The 17,737-nt window shown below is 38.7% G+C and overlaps 2 protein-coding genes across 2 annotated transcripts; both read left to right on the plus strand.

The window, feature by feature from the left end:
• Positions 1-6,767: 6,767 nt before the first annotated feature.
• On the plus strand, positions 6,768-9,652 carry GCK72_016928 (uncharacterized protein; the record flags this gene model as incomplete). Its single annotated transcript, XM_053731777.1, has 4 exons — positions 6,768-7,034; positions 8,545-8,700; positions 9,226-9,329; positions 9,391-9,652. The coding sequence occupies 4 exons, from the start codon at positions 6,768-6,770 to the stop codon at positions 9,650-9,652; spliced, it is 789 nt and encodes a 262-aa protein (XP_053580690.1).
• A 2,540-nt stretch (positions 9,653-12,192) lies between these two features.
• Positions 12,193-14,081, plus strand: GCK72_016929 (uncharacterized protein; the record flags this gene model as incomplete). The annotated part of the gene is made up of 4 exons (XM_053731778.1): positions 12,193-12,234; positions 13,590-13,693; positions 13,746-13,848; positions 13,896-14,081. The coding sequence occupies 4 exons, from the start codon at positions 12,193-12,195 to the stop codon at positions 14,079-14,081; spliced, it is 435 nt and encodes a 144-aa protein (XP_053580691.1).
• Positions 14,082-17,737: the final 3,656 nt, after the last annotated feature.

The raw sequence follows: 17,737 nt of genomic DNA on the forward strand, positions 1-17,737 counted from the left end.
AATAAGTTTTGAGGCAATAAATTTTTGGATGTGACCGAGAAATCCTGTGAGGAATTTCTAGGCCACACGGTCACCGATATTCAGAAAACACGAAATATCATTAAAAACAATGTTTAGACAGTGAGAAAACGGCCACGGTTTTTTGAAATATTTTTGACATTTTTTCAATTTTTCATCGAAAATGTGAATATTTTTGGTGATTTTTCAGAATTTCTTCCAATTCTGAATCATAGTTGGAAGTTTGACAGTTTTGGGAAAAAAATTCGAAAAAATGTTGAATTTTGAATTTTGGCGCCAATTATCCGTCAGAGAAAATTAATTAATTAATTAATTAGTTAAAGAGAAATTGATGAATTCCGGGCAGTGAAAACTATAAAAAAGGAGGAAACTTTCAAAAAAAAAGTTTTTTTGGGTCAAAAACACAAAATGGCAAAAACAGAATTCGCTGAGTAGCGACTCAAATTTTCGATACTCAGGCTAATAAAGGAACAAAGTCTGAAAACAATACACTACGTATCTATAACCAAAACGGAATTCGGTGAGTAGCGACTCAAAATCAAAAAGACAATTTTTTCTCTTTTTCCAGATCATTCTTCTCCTCCGGATCCACGCAAAAGGTTGCCTCCTCCTCCTCGTCAAAAATCTTGGGGGGATACTGGGAGGGGCGGAGCTTCGTGGCGGGGGGAAAACGACGACGACGACGATGAAAGGGGGGGGACTGGAAGGATTATAATCAAATCTTCGTGTCCACTACGAAGTGCGTCATAAAGCGGTGAGGAGAGAGAGAGAGAGGCGGACGGCTTATGTCCATATTAGACACCTTCCCGAAAAGATTGCAGAGCATGTTTTGTTTTGGGGTGTGTGTGACGTGACATTTTTTGGGAGAACATGATTCGGGAGACATGACTTTTGAAAATTTCCACAAAATATGAGTCAGATAAGCTTTTGAGAGCGAGGGGGATCATTTTCCAAACTTTAAGACTTTTTGATATGAATCGATTCAGGAAGTCAGGGAAAAGATAAAATCCTCTTGGAGCTGGGTCTGAAAATTCATTTGAAGCGGGTATAAGACCTCAGAGTGTCAAAAATCGCTCATTTAGCACGGTACGCTTCTTACAACCGCGCTCTACCGAAACCGAAGGGAATTGTGAAAGTGAGAGACTCAGAGAAAAATTGAAAGGGGTTTCGGTGGAGAACTGTGTCGAGCTAATAAAACAACATTTTTTTAATTTTTGAAGGAAATATTCGAAAAATGAACACAGGAAATTTTCTATGAAAATGAGCAATTTTTGGCACTTTTAGGGTATAACTCGCTTCAAACGGATTTTCTTTTTCCCTGAATTTCAAAATCGATTCATATCAAAAAATCTCTTATTTAGGAATAGTTGTACCCCCCTTTTATTGGACTAAACTTAAAAAGAGAACGAGCACAAAATGCTACTTAGACGGACTAGACAAAACCATCAAAGGGATTCTCATAGTGGGTGCAAAATTGGAGAATTCAGAAATGGGAGACACCTGCAAGAGTCTTAGTGTTCCCCACGTAAATTTGGTTAGCTTGCACTTGTTAGCGGAATATCAAATTAAAGCAAAAAGTGTGTCGAAAAACTAAAATCTGTAGAGAATAGAGCACAACTCTGGCACAATCCGACAGCAAGAGTAAATTTAGAGCTTGAGTCACAGATGATCTCAAACCATCACAGTTTTAAATTTGTGATTTTTGGGTGGATCAAACTTAGAGCTTCGTTTCTATAGTTGACAACTCCCTGATATCATCTCACGCCTTTGAGATACGCGGCTGTAAAGTTAGCTTTGTCGGAGGTAGGAGATTTAGAGGGCGCAGAGAAGCTAGAGCGTCTGACAGTCTGCGTCTCGATGTCAGAGTTTATCGAAACAATTTGAAATTATAACATTCAAGTAGATCTCAAATAGTACTTTATTTTTGTAGTTGAAAACTTTTTGATGGCTATTCACGCTTTTGAGATACAACGTTTTAAAGGTTACACAGAGAGACGCAGACAGGCAGACGCTCTCGCTTCTCTGCGCCCTCTCTCATCTCTCTATCTTTAAAGGAGCATATCTCAAAAGCGTGAATAGCTATCAAAAAGTTGTCAACTACAAAAATGGAGGTCTAGGTTTGATCTACATAATGAGTATAGATTTAATGTTTTGGGACAATATATTGGGTCGTGACGTGATGTCAAAGTTGGGTTTTTTATGTCAAAAATCGCATTTTTCGAACATAAGAACTGCTATTCCTGTGTTGGGAACTATGGTGAATAGACATTTTTTAACAAAAAAAAATTTGCACCTGGTCACTTTGCAACTAAGAGTTGAAATTGGGGTTACAAACAATAGCACAAAATAGTTCTAGTTGCATCAACAATTAATGCGTTGACTGGAAAAAATAGATGCGGTATTCTGTGAGCCAGGGGATCCAAAATCACAAGTGAATCTTTCCAGACCTGATATGTATGAGAGCCCAAAGACCTCGTTCCCCCTTAAATATGCCAATATTTTGAACAACAAATGGATTAGTTCTGAAATGTTGTCTAGTGGGACACCAAGTCAATTCCACCGTCATCCACTACTCCGTGTGACATTCATTGAAACCTCCTATCTGTGTGAACTTTAATATCCACCACGTGTTTCACAGAGAAAAGAGATCCACCTTCTATCACAATGCCAAACAAACAACAACTAATCCTCGAGAATAATTGTTTCGTTCATAGCAGTATGACGAACTTTTAGAAGAGCTTTCGAAAAAAAAAACGGCGTTTGTGACGCGCGCGGAAATCTGAAACTAACAAAAATGTTAATGTCATTCTGAAGAAGATTGGTGTGTTGGGGGAGGAGAAGAGGTGTAAACAAAATTGAAAAGAGGAGATGGATGTAGAGTAGACACTGGATATGATCGGATGGAGATGATGGAGATTAGTTAAGAGAAGAAGAAGGAGAAGAAGCGAGTACATGGAGAACGGGAGAAGGAGGAGGTGGATATATCATTGAAATCTTTCATGTGGTTATTCATGACATGTAAAATGTGTCGAGAAATTACTTTTTACAAATCTCAGTTAAGCCTTGGTGTAAAAAAATTTTTACCTGTTTTTTACATTTTTCGACATGGTTAGGTATGTATGAGCGCAGCACGGTTTTTACCATACTTGCAAACCGGGCCGAAACGGGCCGACAAAAATATACCGAAGTATAGATCTCGATGAGCTCTACGTCTTTGATATAATACGGGTCGGATGGCTATTCGTTAATGTGAAGCGGGCCGGGAAAAAGTGCCAAAAAACGCGAAAATGGCCAAAAAATCTTTCTATCATGGCCCGCGGCACATTAACAAATAGCCATCCGGCCCGTATTATATCAAAGACGTAGAGCTCATCGAGATCTACATTTTGATTTATTTTTGAGCTGATAATATTGAGTTTGACGCGAGTTACGCGCCGGCCCGTGTTGGCCCGGTTTACAAGTATGGTTTTTACAACTGCGCTCTAATGAAACTAAGAGGCGCAGAGACAAATCGACAATGTTTAAGGTGATTTCGGTGGAGCGCAGTTGTCAGAGTCCGAAATATGTGAAAAATATTTTTTTTAACCGTTGGTCAATAAGAAAAAATATGTATAATACCCCATTATAACATTGTTTTTAATGAAATTAGTACAAAATCAATTGGGGTGTCTGAAAATAGCTTCCAGACACTGTCCCAATGTACAATTTTCATTATAGAGAATTTTTCAAAAAATAATTATGATTTGGACGCTTCCGAATAGGTTCTTGAGAATTTGGAATGGGTAAGTTTGACAAAATGTCTTGGCGTAATTAGGAATTACGAATTTTAATAATTTATGTTTATCTTATAAATCAAATCTAGCCTAAGTTTTTGTAGTTGAAAACTTTTTGATAGCTCTTCACGCTTTCGAGATATGCGGCTTTGAAGATAAGCAGTGAGAGAGCGAGAGAAGGAGACGCAGACTGTCAGACACTCTAGCTTCTCTGCGTCTCTCCCTCTCTCTGCTACTCAATCTTTAAAGCCATGTATCTTTAAGGGTTAAATAGCTGTCAAAAAGTTGTCAACTGAAAAAATGAAGCACTATTTTTGATCTACACAAAAATCATAAATTTGACTTGCCGGGCGCCCTAAAAATTGGCTTCATGACAAGTTATCGAAACTAGAAAATAATTAAAAACTCCATTTTTAAAGGAATTTAAGTGGAAAAGTTGAAATAAAAAAGTAAAATGTTTTCCCCAGTAATCTGACCGCAGAAAAATGACGTCTCCCTCTCATCTCATTTTCAAACGAAAAAAAAAGAATTGACGTGGTGAATCTGACACTTTCCGTCTCTAATGTGCACTATTTCTGAAAAAGATATATATGAAAAATAGAAAAAAAGGGGGGAAATGCAAAGGAAATTGGAAGGGATGCACTTGAAGAAGATTCCGTCCGAATTTACATTTTTTGTGAGCTTTTACCTTTCAATAATATATTGAGTGGAGACGAAGAGGAAAAGAATTGATATTGATGAAGAAGTGAAGGGGGGATTATGCAAAATCTGAAAATCTAAGCTTTGAGAGGGGAAGAGAGGAGCGAAAAGCCTCCCATCGCGATTATTTTTAGTAGATTGGTGGGGAGAGGATAATCTAGTTGGCTTCTCCTCCCATGTACACATATTTTGGAACACTTTTTGGATTAGAAGGTTCTGGATAACGTAAAAAAGACAATACTCGGTATTCAACAAAAAAAGATCATCGAGACCATGTATTGTCCAACTTTGACATCGCGTCAAGACCCAATATGTTGTTCGAGAACATTAAAATTAGGGCTTGAAATGGGACGCGGTGGGACGTCCCGCGTCCCCGTCCCGCGCGTCCCGAATCGTCATAAAACGGTTAAAAATGAACCTATATTCTTGAAACTTTGGAAATCGCATCCTCAACTATGTCTTCAGGCTCTGTGAAAGTTTGACTACTCCCCGACAAAAATTGACTGTTTTCCAAAATGACCTGAAAAAATCTGGGACGCCCCGTTTCGAGCGCTAATTAAAATTTATGTTTGTTGTGTAGATCAAATCCAGGGCTACATTTTTGTAGTTGACAACTTTTTGATAGCTATTCACGCTTTTGAGATACACACCTTTAAAGATCAGAAGCGAGAGTGTCTGCATGTCTGCGTCTCTCTTCGACCGGTGTAACTTTCAAAGCAGCGTATCTCAAACGGATGACTAGCTATCAAAAAGTTGTCAACTACAAAAATGTGTAGAATTTTGTGAAGATTGATTTTGTAGTTGATAACTTTTTGATATCTATTCACGCTTTTGAGATATGAAGGTTCAAAGCTGGAGGCTGAGAGAGCGCGCGCAGACAGACAGACACTCTCGCTTCTCTGCGTCTATCATTTCCCTTCTCTGCTACTCTATCTTTAAAGGCGCATATCTCAAAAATGTGGATAGCTATCAAAAAGTTTTCAACTACAAAAATGGAGGTCTAGGTTTGATCTACACAACGAATATAAATTTAATGTTTATGGACAACACAGTGGGTCGTGACGGGATGCCAAAGTTGGACAATTTTTTTTTGACAAAAATCACATTTTTTGAGACGTTTTGTAGCAGTTTCTTATAGATTTCAAATTGATGGAAATTTTTTTCCATTTTCAAAAAGTTATAATCGCTCAAACATCACAGATCACACAGTACGATTGCCAAACGTCCCAGTTTCATAACGTCCCTTGTTCACTCATTGGAAAATTGACTGTCCTAGAGATTAAGGGGGAAGTCAGCGTCTTACCTACATGCCTAGAGTTGCAGAACGTCCTGGTAACAAAACATCCATATCAGTTGCAAAATGTCCCAAGTTCACATATTCCCATGCTTCAAACCACCCAAATTATCCGTAGATTTTCCGGTATTTTCCCCTTTAGGCTATCTAGAGTTGCAGAATGTCCTGGAAAGAAAATGTTTGGCTACAAAACGTCCCAGTTTCAAAACATCTATATCAGTTGCGAAACGTCCCCCCAGGAAATTCAGGTGAGCTTCTTCAAGCTATCTGTAGTTGCAAGACGTCCCAGTAGTCTAACAAGGGAACTACTTTTTAAAAAAGTTTGAGAATTTGGAGTAAATTGGTTCATAGGTAATTTGGACCATCCTGAATACGTTGTTCACAAAAATCTTGTGCTCATTCCTTCTCCGGAGCTCAAAAAATGAGCTCAAAACTTTCTCCTGGCAGTATTTTTCGTAGCATCAACGGCCATTTCGGTCTATTTTAACCAATTTTCAGCAAATTCTAGTAGTTCCCTTGTAAAATTTTGGTTTTATAACAAAAACTGTTCCATCTCAAACATCTCCCGAACACCTTCTCCCCACACAAACCACATGTTTTTGACTCACAAATTATGTCCCCCCAAATCAAATTGTCTCAAATACATAACATACCTAGTGGTCACCTTGTTTATTGGTGTCCTGCGCTGGTAACCCAAAGCCATAAATCACTCGCTTTGCTACTAAATCAGGTTATTCATATATGAATAGCCTGGAAATTGGTGGCCACTATATACATATATTTCTGCTAGTCGCTCACTATACTCAAGTATGTCAGTATATGGATTTCGCCCTATTGATAATCTTCCAGAGTACTATAACTTCGAATACACTTTCAATGTCCTGTCGGTTTTTACTATTGTCACGGCGACATATAGTTCATTTTGTTTTGCCATCACTATCAAAATGTGCATTTTTTATTTGAAAAATCGAAATTCCGATGCGATGAAAAACGGGCTGCGTGCAGATGTGTTCCGACTATTCCTCCTTATGCAACTATGGAATGATTTTCATGTTCTTTTGGATTTCTTGGTTGTTCGTATCCCCCTGACATCAATCTTCACCGCGTACTGCTCCCTGTCAAAACCGGAACTCTCTCTGAAAATCCTGTCGTTGGTGTTCACGGGATGCGTTTACACGTCTCATTTGTTGACTTTGGCGTTTTGTGTCCAACGAGTTTTGCTGTTGTATTCTATTGAATATCAGAAAGATGTGAGTTCAATAGAATCTAGTTGGTTTTTAGTAAATTTTGAATCATTGTAAAACGTTTTTATTAAAAACTGATCAAACAAATCAGAATGTGAGTTTTGAAACAAGTACTGATTTTCAAAATATTCGATTTTTGAGAAAAAATATTATTGTCCAACTTTGACATCATGTCACGACCCAATATGTGGTCTCAGTAGGTTAAAGTTTATATTTATTGTGTAGATCAAAACGAGATCTTTATTTTTGTAGTTAACTGTTTTTTGATAACTATTCGCGTTCTTGAGATATACGCCTTCAAAGCTGGAGGCTGAGAAAGCGCGCGCAGACAGACAGACACTCTCGCTTCTTTGCGTCTCCCATTACCCCCTCTCTGCTACTCTATCTTTAAAGGCGCATATCTCAAAGGCGTGAATAGCTATCAAAAAGTTGTCAACTACAAAAATGGAGAGCTAGAGTTGATCTACACAATGAATATAAATTTGTTGTTAGGGAATAACAGATTGGGTCGTGACGGAATGTCAAAGCTACTGGTTTTCAAAATACTCGATTTTTGAGAAAAAAAATTGTCCAACTTTGACATCATGTCACGATCCTATATGTGGTCTCAGAACATCAAATTTATATTCATTGCGTAGATCAATTCAAGCTCTCCATTTTTGGTGTTGACAACTTTTTGATAGCTATTCACGCTTTTGAGATATGCGCCTTTGAAGATTGGCAGTGAAAGAGCGAGAGAGAAGAAGACGCAGAGAAGCTAGAGTGTCTGTCTCTCTGCGTCTCTCTCCGACGTGTAATTTTCAAAGCGGTGTATCTCGAAATTGTGAGTAGCTATCAAAAAGTGGTCAACTAACAAAATGTGTAGAATTTTGTGAAGATTGATTTTGCAGTTGACAACTTTTTGATAGCTACTCATGCTTTTGAGATATGCGCTTTAAAGATAGAGTAGCAGCGAGAAGGAATGAAGAGTGAGACGCAGAGAAGCTAGAGTGTCTGTCTCTCTGCGTCTCTATGCGAACAAGCGGTCTATTTTGCAAGCGTGAATATCAGAAAGATGTGTGTTCAATAGAATAAAAGATCAAGAAGATTATTTTTGTTTTATGATGAATCAAGTTGGTCTTTAGTGAAATTAGACTTAGAGTCCATTATGAGACGTTTTTTATTATTATTAAAAACTGATCTAACGTTATGAAACAAAAATGGGAGGTTTTGATGTGTCTGGTGGTGGTTTTGTTGATTTTTTTCATGCAGGTCAAAAAATTGGAAAAAAATTGTCCTTAGAGGGGGGATTTAGGGATAGATGTCTAAATGTCTAGAAAAAAATATAGACATTTCTATAATAGTACTTAAAAACCCGCAACTTCTTCTCATTTATTTCGCTATTACAAAAATCAGGAAAAAAGTTAAGAATAATATCTCGAGGACTAGAAACTCAAAAACAAAAAAAATCGGCCAGCACTTCGGCATTTCAAGCATAACGGTATCCTCAACCTTCCACTCGTATCGTTTTTTTCAGATCATCTCCAAAATCTTCGACATCATCTGCCCACTTCTCATAATCATCGGCCATTCACTCGGAATCCCCCACTTCCTTGCAACAAGTTCGTGTTTTCAAATGGGGGAACCATTTCCATTTGGTAGTATTGTGATTACTGCGAGCAGGAGGGATATGGTAAGTGTTTTTTAAACAAAATGGCTGTATAGATCAAAACTAGGGCTACGTTTTTGTAGTTGACAGTTTTTTAATAGCTCCGCCCACTTTTGAGATACAACGCTTTGAAAGTTACACTGGTCGGAGAGAGACGCAGACAGGCAGACCCTCTCGTTTCTCTGCGTCTCCCCTGTCTCGTTCTTTCACTGTCGTTCTTCAAAGGTGCGTATCTCAAAAGCGTGAAGTGCTATCAAAAAGTTGTCAATTACAAAAATAAAGATTAAAACTAGAGCTATATTTTTATAGTTGACAATTATTTGATAACTCCGCCCACTTTTGAGATATGCGCCTTTAAACGTGGGTAGTGAGAAGGCAAGAAAGGAGACGCAGAGAAGCTAGAGTGTCTGCCTTTCTGCTTCTTTCTCATGTTACTTTCAAAGTGTTGTATCTCGCAAGCGTGAGTAGCTATCAAAAAATTTCCAACTACAAAAATGAAGAACTCGTTGTGATCTACATAGTCCAATAATTCAATTTTCAATTTTCCAGCCAACCTACGCAATAATCTATGTGGTATGCACCAATGCTATGATCATCCTCATCCTAATCACCACAATTCTGATGTTTGCAAAATTACAGCAAAAACGGAAAATGTATGTGGTTTTCTCATAAAAATATACTTAAAAATATATAATTTTTAATGTTTTGTTTCAGGAGCTCGGATCTCCACCAAAAGTACAATTCGAAAGCTGAAAAAACGTTGACAGCCACCATGATTCTGATTCTTCTTCCAGTCGTCATGCCAGCTGTTTTATCGATTGTCGATATATTTTCATATGACTTGTATCCATATCTCTTCCTTTTGAGATGTGTTTGTCTGGACGCCCGTGCTCATTTCGTGTCTTGTTACTTTTATTTTACTCATCCGATTTTTAAGAAATCTGTGGCAGGGAAATGTGACAGTAACAATAAATGATCATGAATATGAAAACTGAAAATCGATCAACTTTGCAAGTGTGCCCTACTGCCAAAAATTGTAAAAAGTCTCACAAATTATATTGATTGTGTAGATCAAAAATAGGCCAACATTTTTGTAGTTGACAACTTTTTGATAGCGCTTCTAGGTTTTGAGATATGACCTCTCAAAGATTGTGGATTGGAGGTGAGAGAAGACGAGAGACGCAGAGAAGCTAGAGTGCCTGTCTTCTCTGCGCGCTCTTCTTCTGTCGCTTCGAACTGTAAGGCGCATATCTCAGCAGGGTGAATTGCTACCAAAAAGTTGTCAACTACAAAATTAATCTTCACAAAATTCTACACATTTTTGTTGTTGGAAGATTTTTAATAGCTCTTCCCACTTTTGAGATACACTGCTTTGAAAGTCACACCGGTCGGAGAGAGACGCAGATATGCGGACACTCTCGCTTCTCTGCGTCTTCTCTCTCTCGCTTCTGATCTTTAAAGGTGCGTATCTCAAAAGCGTGAATAGCTATCAAAAAGTTGTCAACTACAAAAGTGTAGCTCTGGATATGGTCTACACATTAAGTGTAAAATTAATGTTCTGGGACAACATATTGGGTTGTGACGTGATGTCAAAGGTGGACAGTATTTTTGATTCACGTGGTCTCGATCATTTGTTTTTCTAGAGATATCTTTTTTTAATTTCCGTTATAAAGCACAAAAAATTGGTTAGAAAAACACAAAGTTGGAACTGGTGTACTGACCTCAAGTACTGGAGAAAACGGATTGCGGTGGAGCGTGGTTGCAACATCTCAGCCTAAAATGGGTTACGGTGTCAATAATAGTGCTATGACATCAATGTATACATCAGTAACATTTGTTATGAGCAGAAATCTAAAAGTGCGTCATTTATTTTAAAAAAAAAACTTAAAATCAGCCAGGTGTGAAAATGATACATGCGACTTTGTGTAAGATATTGCTCATTGATGTCTATCTGATGAGTAGTAACCGTTGGAAACGCGCTCTACCGAACTATTTGGAAATTACGGTAGAGCGCAGAAGCACAGGTTTTTGAAACATGTTGCAATCACGCTCCACCGCAATCCGTTTTCCCTGGTACTTGAGTTCAGTCCACCGGTTCCAATTTCAGACTTTGTGTTTTTCTAATCTTGTGTTTTACAACGGAAATTAACAAAGACATTTCTAGAAAAGCAGATGATCGAGACCATGTGACTCAAAAATATTGTCCAACTTTGACATCCCGTCACGATCCAATATGTTGTCCCAGAACATCGATTTTATACTTAATGTGTAGATCAAATCTAGGGCTACATTTTTGCAGTAGACAACTTTTTGATAGCTATTCACGCTTTTGAGATACGCACCTTTAAAGATCAGAAGCGAGAGGGAAGACGGTGTAACTTTCAAAGCAGCGTATCTCAAAAGGATGACTAGCTATCAAAAAGTGGTCAACTACAAAAATGTGTAGAATTTTGTGAAGATTATTTTTGCAGTTGGAAACTTTTTGATATCTATTCACGCTTTTGAGATATGACGGTTTGAAGTTGGGGGCGGAGAGTGAGCGCGCAGAGAAGACATACACTCTAGCTTCTCTGTGTCTCTCTTACAAAAATGAAGCCCAATTTTTGATCTACAAAACTAATATAGTTTTGTGATAGTTTTTACAATTTTTAGCGTTGGGGCGCACTTGCAAAGCTGACAGATTTTCAGTAAACCAACGAAGCAGCGTTTTCTTTGTTTTTCAGGTTATCGCATGTTTGGTGTCTTTACACTTGGCTGAATTTTTTAAAAGTTTTTATAAATGACGCACCTAGATCTTCAGATTTCTGATCACCCATTACAATCTTGAACAACTAAAATAAAACTTCATTTCACTGCGTAGCGACTCAAATTTTCTCTTCAATCTGAAAGCAGTTTGTGGCATAGACTCCGCAATTTTTCAGAAGATCATTGTATTCTCAGAATCTCATTATATTGTGTAATTTCCGTTCTGAAAAGTGAAAAGAAGACAACTTGTCCCCTCGTCCAAGTCAGAGCTCCCTCCCCCTTGTCTTGGCTATCTGAAGCGTGAACATGACATATTTTATATGAAGTTTTATGATATATTGACTCATTTCTGAAGCAATGTCCTCCGCTACCTACCACAACCCTCACGCCTATCAAAACCTGCTAAATTTTCCGGAATTCAAACAGTTTCAGTATAGTTTCGACTTCTATACAGTAATCACTGTAGTCACAGCTATCTACTTTTTCCCATCCCTTTATTGTACTATCAAAATGCTCATATTCTATAAAAATGAGACAAGTAACTCATCCCCACATGGTATACATCCATTCGTGTTCAAGTCCTTCCTTCTTATGCAATGCTGGAACACTGCGAATACTGTAGCCGATTTTTTGTTGGTTCGAGTACCCGGGACGTCTATTTTAACCTCGTTTTGTGTTTCTTTGGAGCCTGGAAATTTTGCGCCCTTTGTAGTCTCTTCCCTATATTTTACATTCTATACGTCTCAACTTTTCACTGTATTATTCTGCTTCATGCGGGTACTTATCCTGTTCAACCCACGCAACCATAATCAGGTACTAATCACAACCAACACTTTAATTATGTTTTCTATTTTAACCTATCTATAAGCTTTACCAGTTATGCACCGTCTCATTTTTGTTTTGGACACCCGCTGCCTACGTCCTCAGCTCGGTTGCGTCATTTCCACATGTTGTTAGTAATGTGGTGTGTATGCAGTTTGATGTGCCGTTACAAGAGGGCGCCATTTCCATTTCGTCGAGTTTTGTTTATCAGAATGTGAGTTTTGAAACGAGACGCAGAGAAGCTAGAGTGTATGTCTTCTCTGCTCGCTCTCCCTCTCTCACTCCCTAACTTTAAAGGCGCAAATATCACTAGGGTGAAGAGCTAACAAAAAACTGTCAACTACAAAAATGTAGATGAGATCTAGAGCTACATTTTTCAAATTGACAGTTTTTTGATAGCTCTTCACGTTTTGGAGATATGCACTTTCAAAGATTACCTGCTGAGGAGGAGACGCAGAGAAGCTAGAGTGCCTGTCTTCTCTGCGTCTCTCGCTCTCCCACTGCCAACCTTTGGAGCGTTGTATCTCAAAAGCCTGAATAGCTATCAAAAAGTTGTCAACTACAAAAATGTAGCCCTATTTAAGATCTACTGGAAAATCATAATTTTAATTTGTTTCGATAATTTCTAACTGTTAGAAAATCAGCAATATCATAAAATGTCCAATCAATTCTATCTTTGTGTTTTCTTTCCGTGGCCTAGAAATGCAAACTAAAAAAGTTTGGCCACCAAAAAGTTTTTGAGCGATTTTCACAGATTTTCATTGGAATTTTTGATTTTAAAAAACTGTGATTTTTAATATTAAATCGAGTTTCCTTATCAATTTTCGCCCAAAAAAATGCAATTTCGAACAATTTTGAGAGCTCTTTTTGTAAAACTAAAGGACTAGATTCTATCTACACTTTGTAGTTTTTCGTTTTTCGATAAAACTAATATCCTTTTAGATACATCGCTTTTTAGATGAGCAACTGGGATAAATACCTCCTAAATTTAAAGGCGCATATCTCAAAAGTGGTCGGAGCCATTAAAAAATTGTCAACTACTAAAATGAAGAGCCATTTTTAATCTACATTTTTGTAGTTGACAACTTTTTTATAACTCTACTGAATTTTGAGATACCAAGCTTTGAAGACTGTAGATGAAAAAAGTAGAAAAGAGAGAGGAGAGACGCAGAGAAGTCAGACGCTCTTGTTCCTCTGCGTCCCCACTTCTCTCGGTTAGTCTTTAAAGGCGCATATCTCGAAAGCGTGAATAACTATCAAAAAGCTGTCAACTACAAAAATGTAGCCCTATTTTTGATCTACACAGCCATCCCAAAAAATTCCCATTTTCATTTTATTACTTTCAGAAAAAACTCAACCTCGCCCACTTGATATTCTCTACATTAATTGTGTTTTCAATCGTCTCTTCTACAGTATTAATGATGGCAAAGTTGAGGAGACGCAAATTGTTGTAAGTTTTGTTCCCGTGTCGATTTACGCCCGTAAATCCACTTCATTTCCAGAAGCACCAGTTCCCGCCCATTCCACCGTACGAAAGCGGAAACCACGCTGACAGTTACCATGTTTATAATTATGATCCCGGCGTTTTTTGCGCAGATTTTGTCGGTGGGCTAGAAATTTGAAAAATTTTAATAAAAATTGATAATTTTCAGGCGGCAAGTCTTATCGGTTGGCAATATTACTCATACATCCTTATCGCCCGACCGCTTCTTTTGGATTGTCGAGTCAACGTCGTCTCGTGCTATTTCTATTTGACGCATCCGATTTTTAAGAAGAACAAAAATATGATTCCGCCGATTACTTCTGTGAGATCAATGAATACTACTACCACTTGCTGATTTTTTCTTTAAATTTTAATAAATTATTGGTTTTTTGAAGTCTCGTTGGGGTCTCGTGGAGGTCTCGAGGCCCGTCTAGTCTCGTCTAGTCTCGTCTAGTCTCGTTGTGGCCTCGAATCTCATAAAAACTCAAGTCTCGTCCTGTCTCGTTTAGTCTCGAGTCTAGCCTAGTCCTGGTCTCGCTGAGGTCTCGAGTTTCGAGTCCTGTCTAGTTTTGTTGTGGTCTCGTCTAGTCTCGTTTAGTCTCGAGCCTCATCTAGTTTCGTTGAGGTCTCGTTTAGGTCTCGTCTAGTCTCGTTCAGTCTCGAGTCTAGCCTAGTCCTGGTCTCGCTGAGGTCTTGAATCACGAGTCTCGTCTAGTCTCGTATAACCTCAAATCTCGTTCAGTCTCGTTGAGGTCTCGAGGTACTAGTCTCGTCTAGTCTCGTCTTCGTTGCGCAACACCAAAACTTACATCTTTCTCATTAGTTTTTGGAGGGTTGTCTCCGTTTTTGGTCATTAATTTTGTTTTTTTTTGCTCATTTTTTTCTTCAAAAATCATGAAAACAAGGAACTGGTTTTCCCACACACGCACAGACACCAAAATTCTTCTTTCGAATTTTCTTTTCTCAGTAACCCTCTGCAGACAATTGCAGCTGTCCTCTGTTGTCTTACTCACGAGATTTCTTATTATTTCAGATTGAAATCAAAAATTTCTAATTTATTTCTGACTAACCGAGACAAAATTCCATTTTTTTAATTTCTACGCTGAGCAATCTCACGGAGAGCCCAAAAATCACGTTCCAGACATTATGAACGTGTCCAACTCAATTCACGGTCTGCCGCAATACCTAGACTTCAAATTCGAGCTCAACTATTGTCTGCTCATTCCAATTGTCCCATTTATCTATATAATTCCTACTGTAGTTGTTATGTGGAAAGTGTTTAGAGGGTATATGTCACAACCTTCGAATCTTACAAAGCTTACACTCGACATGCATTTGTTTACTCTGTTGATGCTTTATTTTTTGGCGGTAAGTTGGAAGGGTAGATCAAACACTGGTGACATTTACTTTTAGCACCCCCCCCCCCTTAATTGAAGAAGCACCCCCCAAAAAGCACCTTAGAATAGCCCCCCATCGCGAATATCAGAAAATATGACCTCAGCATAGAATAATAAGCCCCCACCATTGAACAATTGACCCCCACCATAGAATAACGGACCCCCACCATTGAACATGAGCCCCCCCTCCATTTTATTTCTGCAAAAACTGATTCACCATCCTCCAAATCTTCAGGCTTAGGTAAAAATACAGGAGAGATGCGTTCTGGGGGCCTGTCATTCTATGGTGGGGGCCTGTTGTTCAATGAGTGGGGGACGGATGTTTAATATTGGGGGACGGATGTTCAATAGTGGGGGGCTGATGTTTAACAGTTCAATGATTACAGTTAAATGATTTCCTCACGTGGTGGGGGGCTCTAGGGGGGTGGGGGCTATAAGTAAAGAATACCAAGTTCTTGAACAATCGTCCCCCACTTAGTACTGGTGGGGGCTTATTGTTCAACGTACAAATTTAAGTAGAACCCCCCGCCGTGAGGAAGAAGCCCCCACCTGTTTTGTACTGGGTGGGGGGCTCTTCTTAGGTTGATTTCAACGTGGGGGGCGATACGTAAATAATACCCAAACACTTTATTTTTGTAGTTGGAAATTTTTTGATAGCTATTTAGGGTTTCGAGATATGCGCCTTTAAAGATAAAAGCGAGAGTGTCTGCATGCCTGTCATTTTCAAAGCTCCGTATCTCAAAACTGTGAAGAGCTATCAAAAAGTTGTCAATTACAAAAATATAGCACTAGATTGGATCTCCACTTTTGTAGTTGACATGTTTTTGATAGCACTTCACCTTTTTGAGTTACAAGTCGTCAAAGATTGACGTTTAGGATAAGGAGGAAAGACGCAGAGAAAACAGGCACTCACGCTTCTCGCTTCTTTTAAGGCGCATATCTTAAAACCTAGTTTTACTATCAAAAAGTTCTCAACTACAAAAATGTACATCAAATCTCGAGCTACATTTTTGCAGTTGACAGCTTTTTGATAGCTATTCACGCTTTTAAGATACATGCCTTCAAAGCAAAGTACCCACCGCGGTGACAGGAGGAGATGCAGACATCGAGACACTCTCGCTTCTCTGCGTCTCCCTTTTCTCGCTCTTATCTTCAAAGGCGCATATCTCGAATGGGTGAATAGCTATCAAAAAGTTGGTAACTAATGAAATATGTAGAATTTCATAAAGATTGATTTTGTAGTTCACAACTTTTTGATAGCTATTCACGTTCTTGAGATACGCCGCTTTTAAAGTTACACTAGTCGGATAGAGACGCAGAGAAGTCAGAGACGCAGAAGCACGACTTCAGAAATCATCAAAACAGATTAAAATTATGATATTCCAGTAGATTTTTGAACGCGGCGAGAGAAAGAGACGCAGAGAAGTCAGACACTCTCGCTTCTCTGCGTCTCCCTTTTCTCGCTCTTATCTTCAAAGGCGCATATCTCAAAAGCTAAAAGAGCTATCAAAAAATTGTCAACTACAAAAATAAAGAGCTCGATTTGTTCTACCCAATCATTCATTTTTCTTTAAACCTTCGTTTCCAGAACATCACCTTCTTCTCCCTCGATTTCCTCCGTTTCAACATCCCATCATCCGGTTTGATAACTTCTTGGTGTGCGAGTATTTCCCCAAATCGAGGTCTTCTCATTCTTGTTATTCTGTCGGATTACATGAACTATTCGATTCTATTGCTTCCTTGTTTGGTGTCATTGATAAGGTTGATAGTGATATTGTTTGCGTATAATCAGAAAAAGGTACAGTTTTTTTAAATATGGGAATTACTCGGATAAGAAGCTGGGTATGAATCAGAACTGCCTAAATGATGAGCCTAGATTTAGCGCTTCAAATTCGTACCGGTTCTAGACCGGCTGGTTTTGTTACGTACGGGTGTTCAAATGGTTCCAATTCGTACCAAATCTAATCCATCCGGTTTGTTTCGTACCAGTTTTAAAACGGTCGATAATTCTTTGGGTGGTTATAATTCGTACCAATTCTAGTCCGGTTACACTTCGGGTAGTTATAATCCGAGCAGTTCCGTTTTGTGCCAGTTTTGAATCGGGTAATTCCAAGTCGTACAAATTTTTTATTAGTTCCATACTTGTCAACCGGGCCGAAACGGGCCGAAAGGGGCGACACGGGCCGGCGCGTAACTCGCGTCAAAATGAATATTATGAGCTGAAAAATATACCAAAATGTAGATCTCGACGAGTTCTATATCCTTGATCTACTACGGGACGGATGGCTATTCGTTAATGTGCCGCGGACCGGGAAAAAGTGCCAAAAAACCCAAAAATGGGCAAAAAAGCCGTTCTAGCCCGGCCTGGGGCATATTAACGAATAGACATCCGGCCCGTAGTAGGTCATGGATATAGAACTCGTCGAGATCTACATTTTGGTATTTTTTTCAGCTCATAATATTCGTTTTGACGTGAGTTACGAGCCGGCCCGTGTCGGCCCGTTTCGGCCCGGTTGACAAGTATGATTAGTTCTAATCGGGGAAGTTTAAATCCCGCTGGTTCCAAATCGTATCAATTCTGATCCGTGCGGTTATTATCCGTTCCTTTACAAAA

Source organism: Caenorhabditis remanei, chromosome V (assembly GCF_010183535.1).
Source record: "Caenorhabditis remanei strain PX506 chromosome V, whole genome shotgun sequence".
Classification (NCBI taxonomy): Eukaryota; Metazoa; Nematoda; class Chromadorea; order Rhabditida; family Rhabditidae; genus Caenorhabditis; species Caenorhabditis remanei.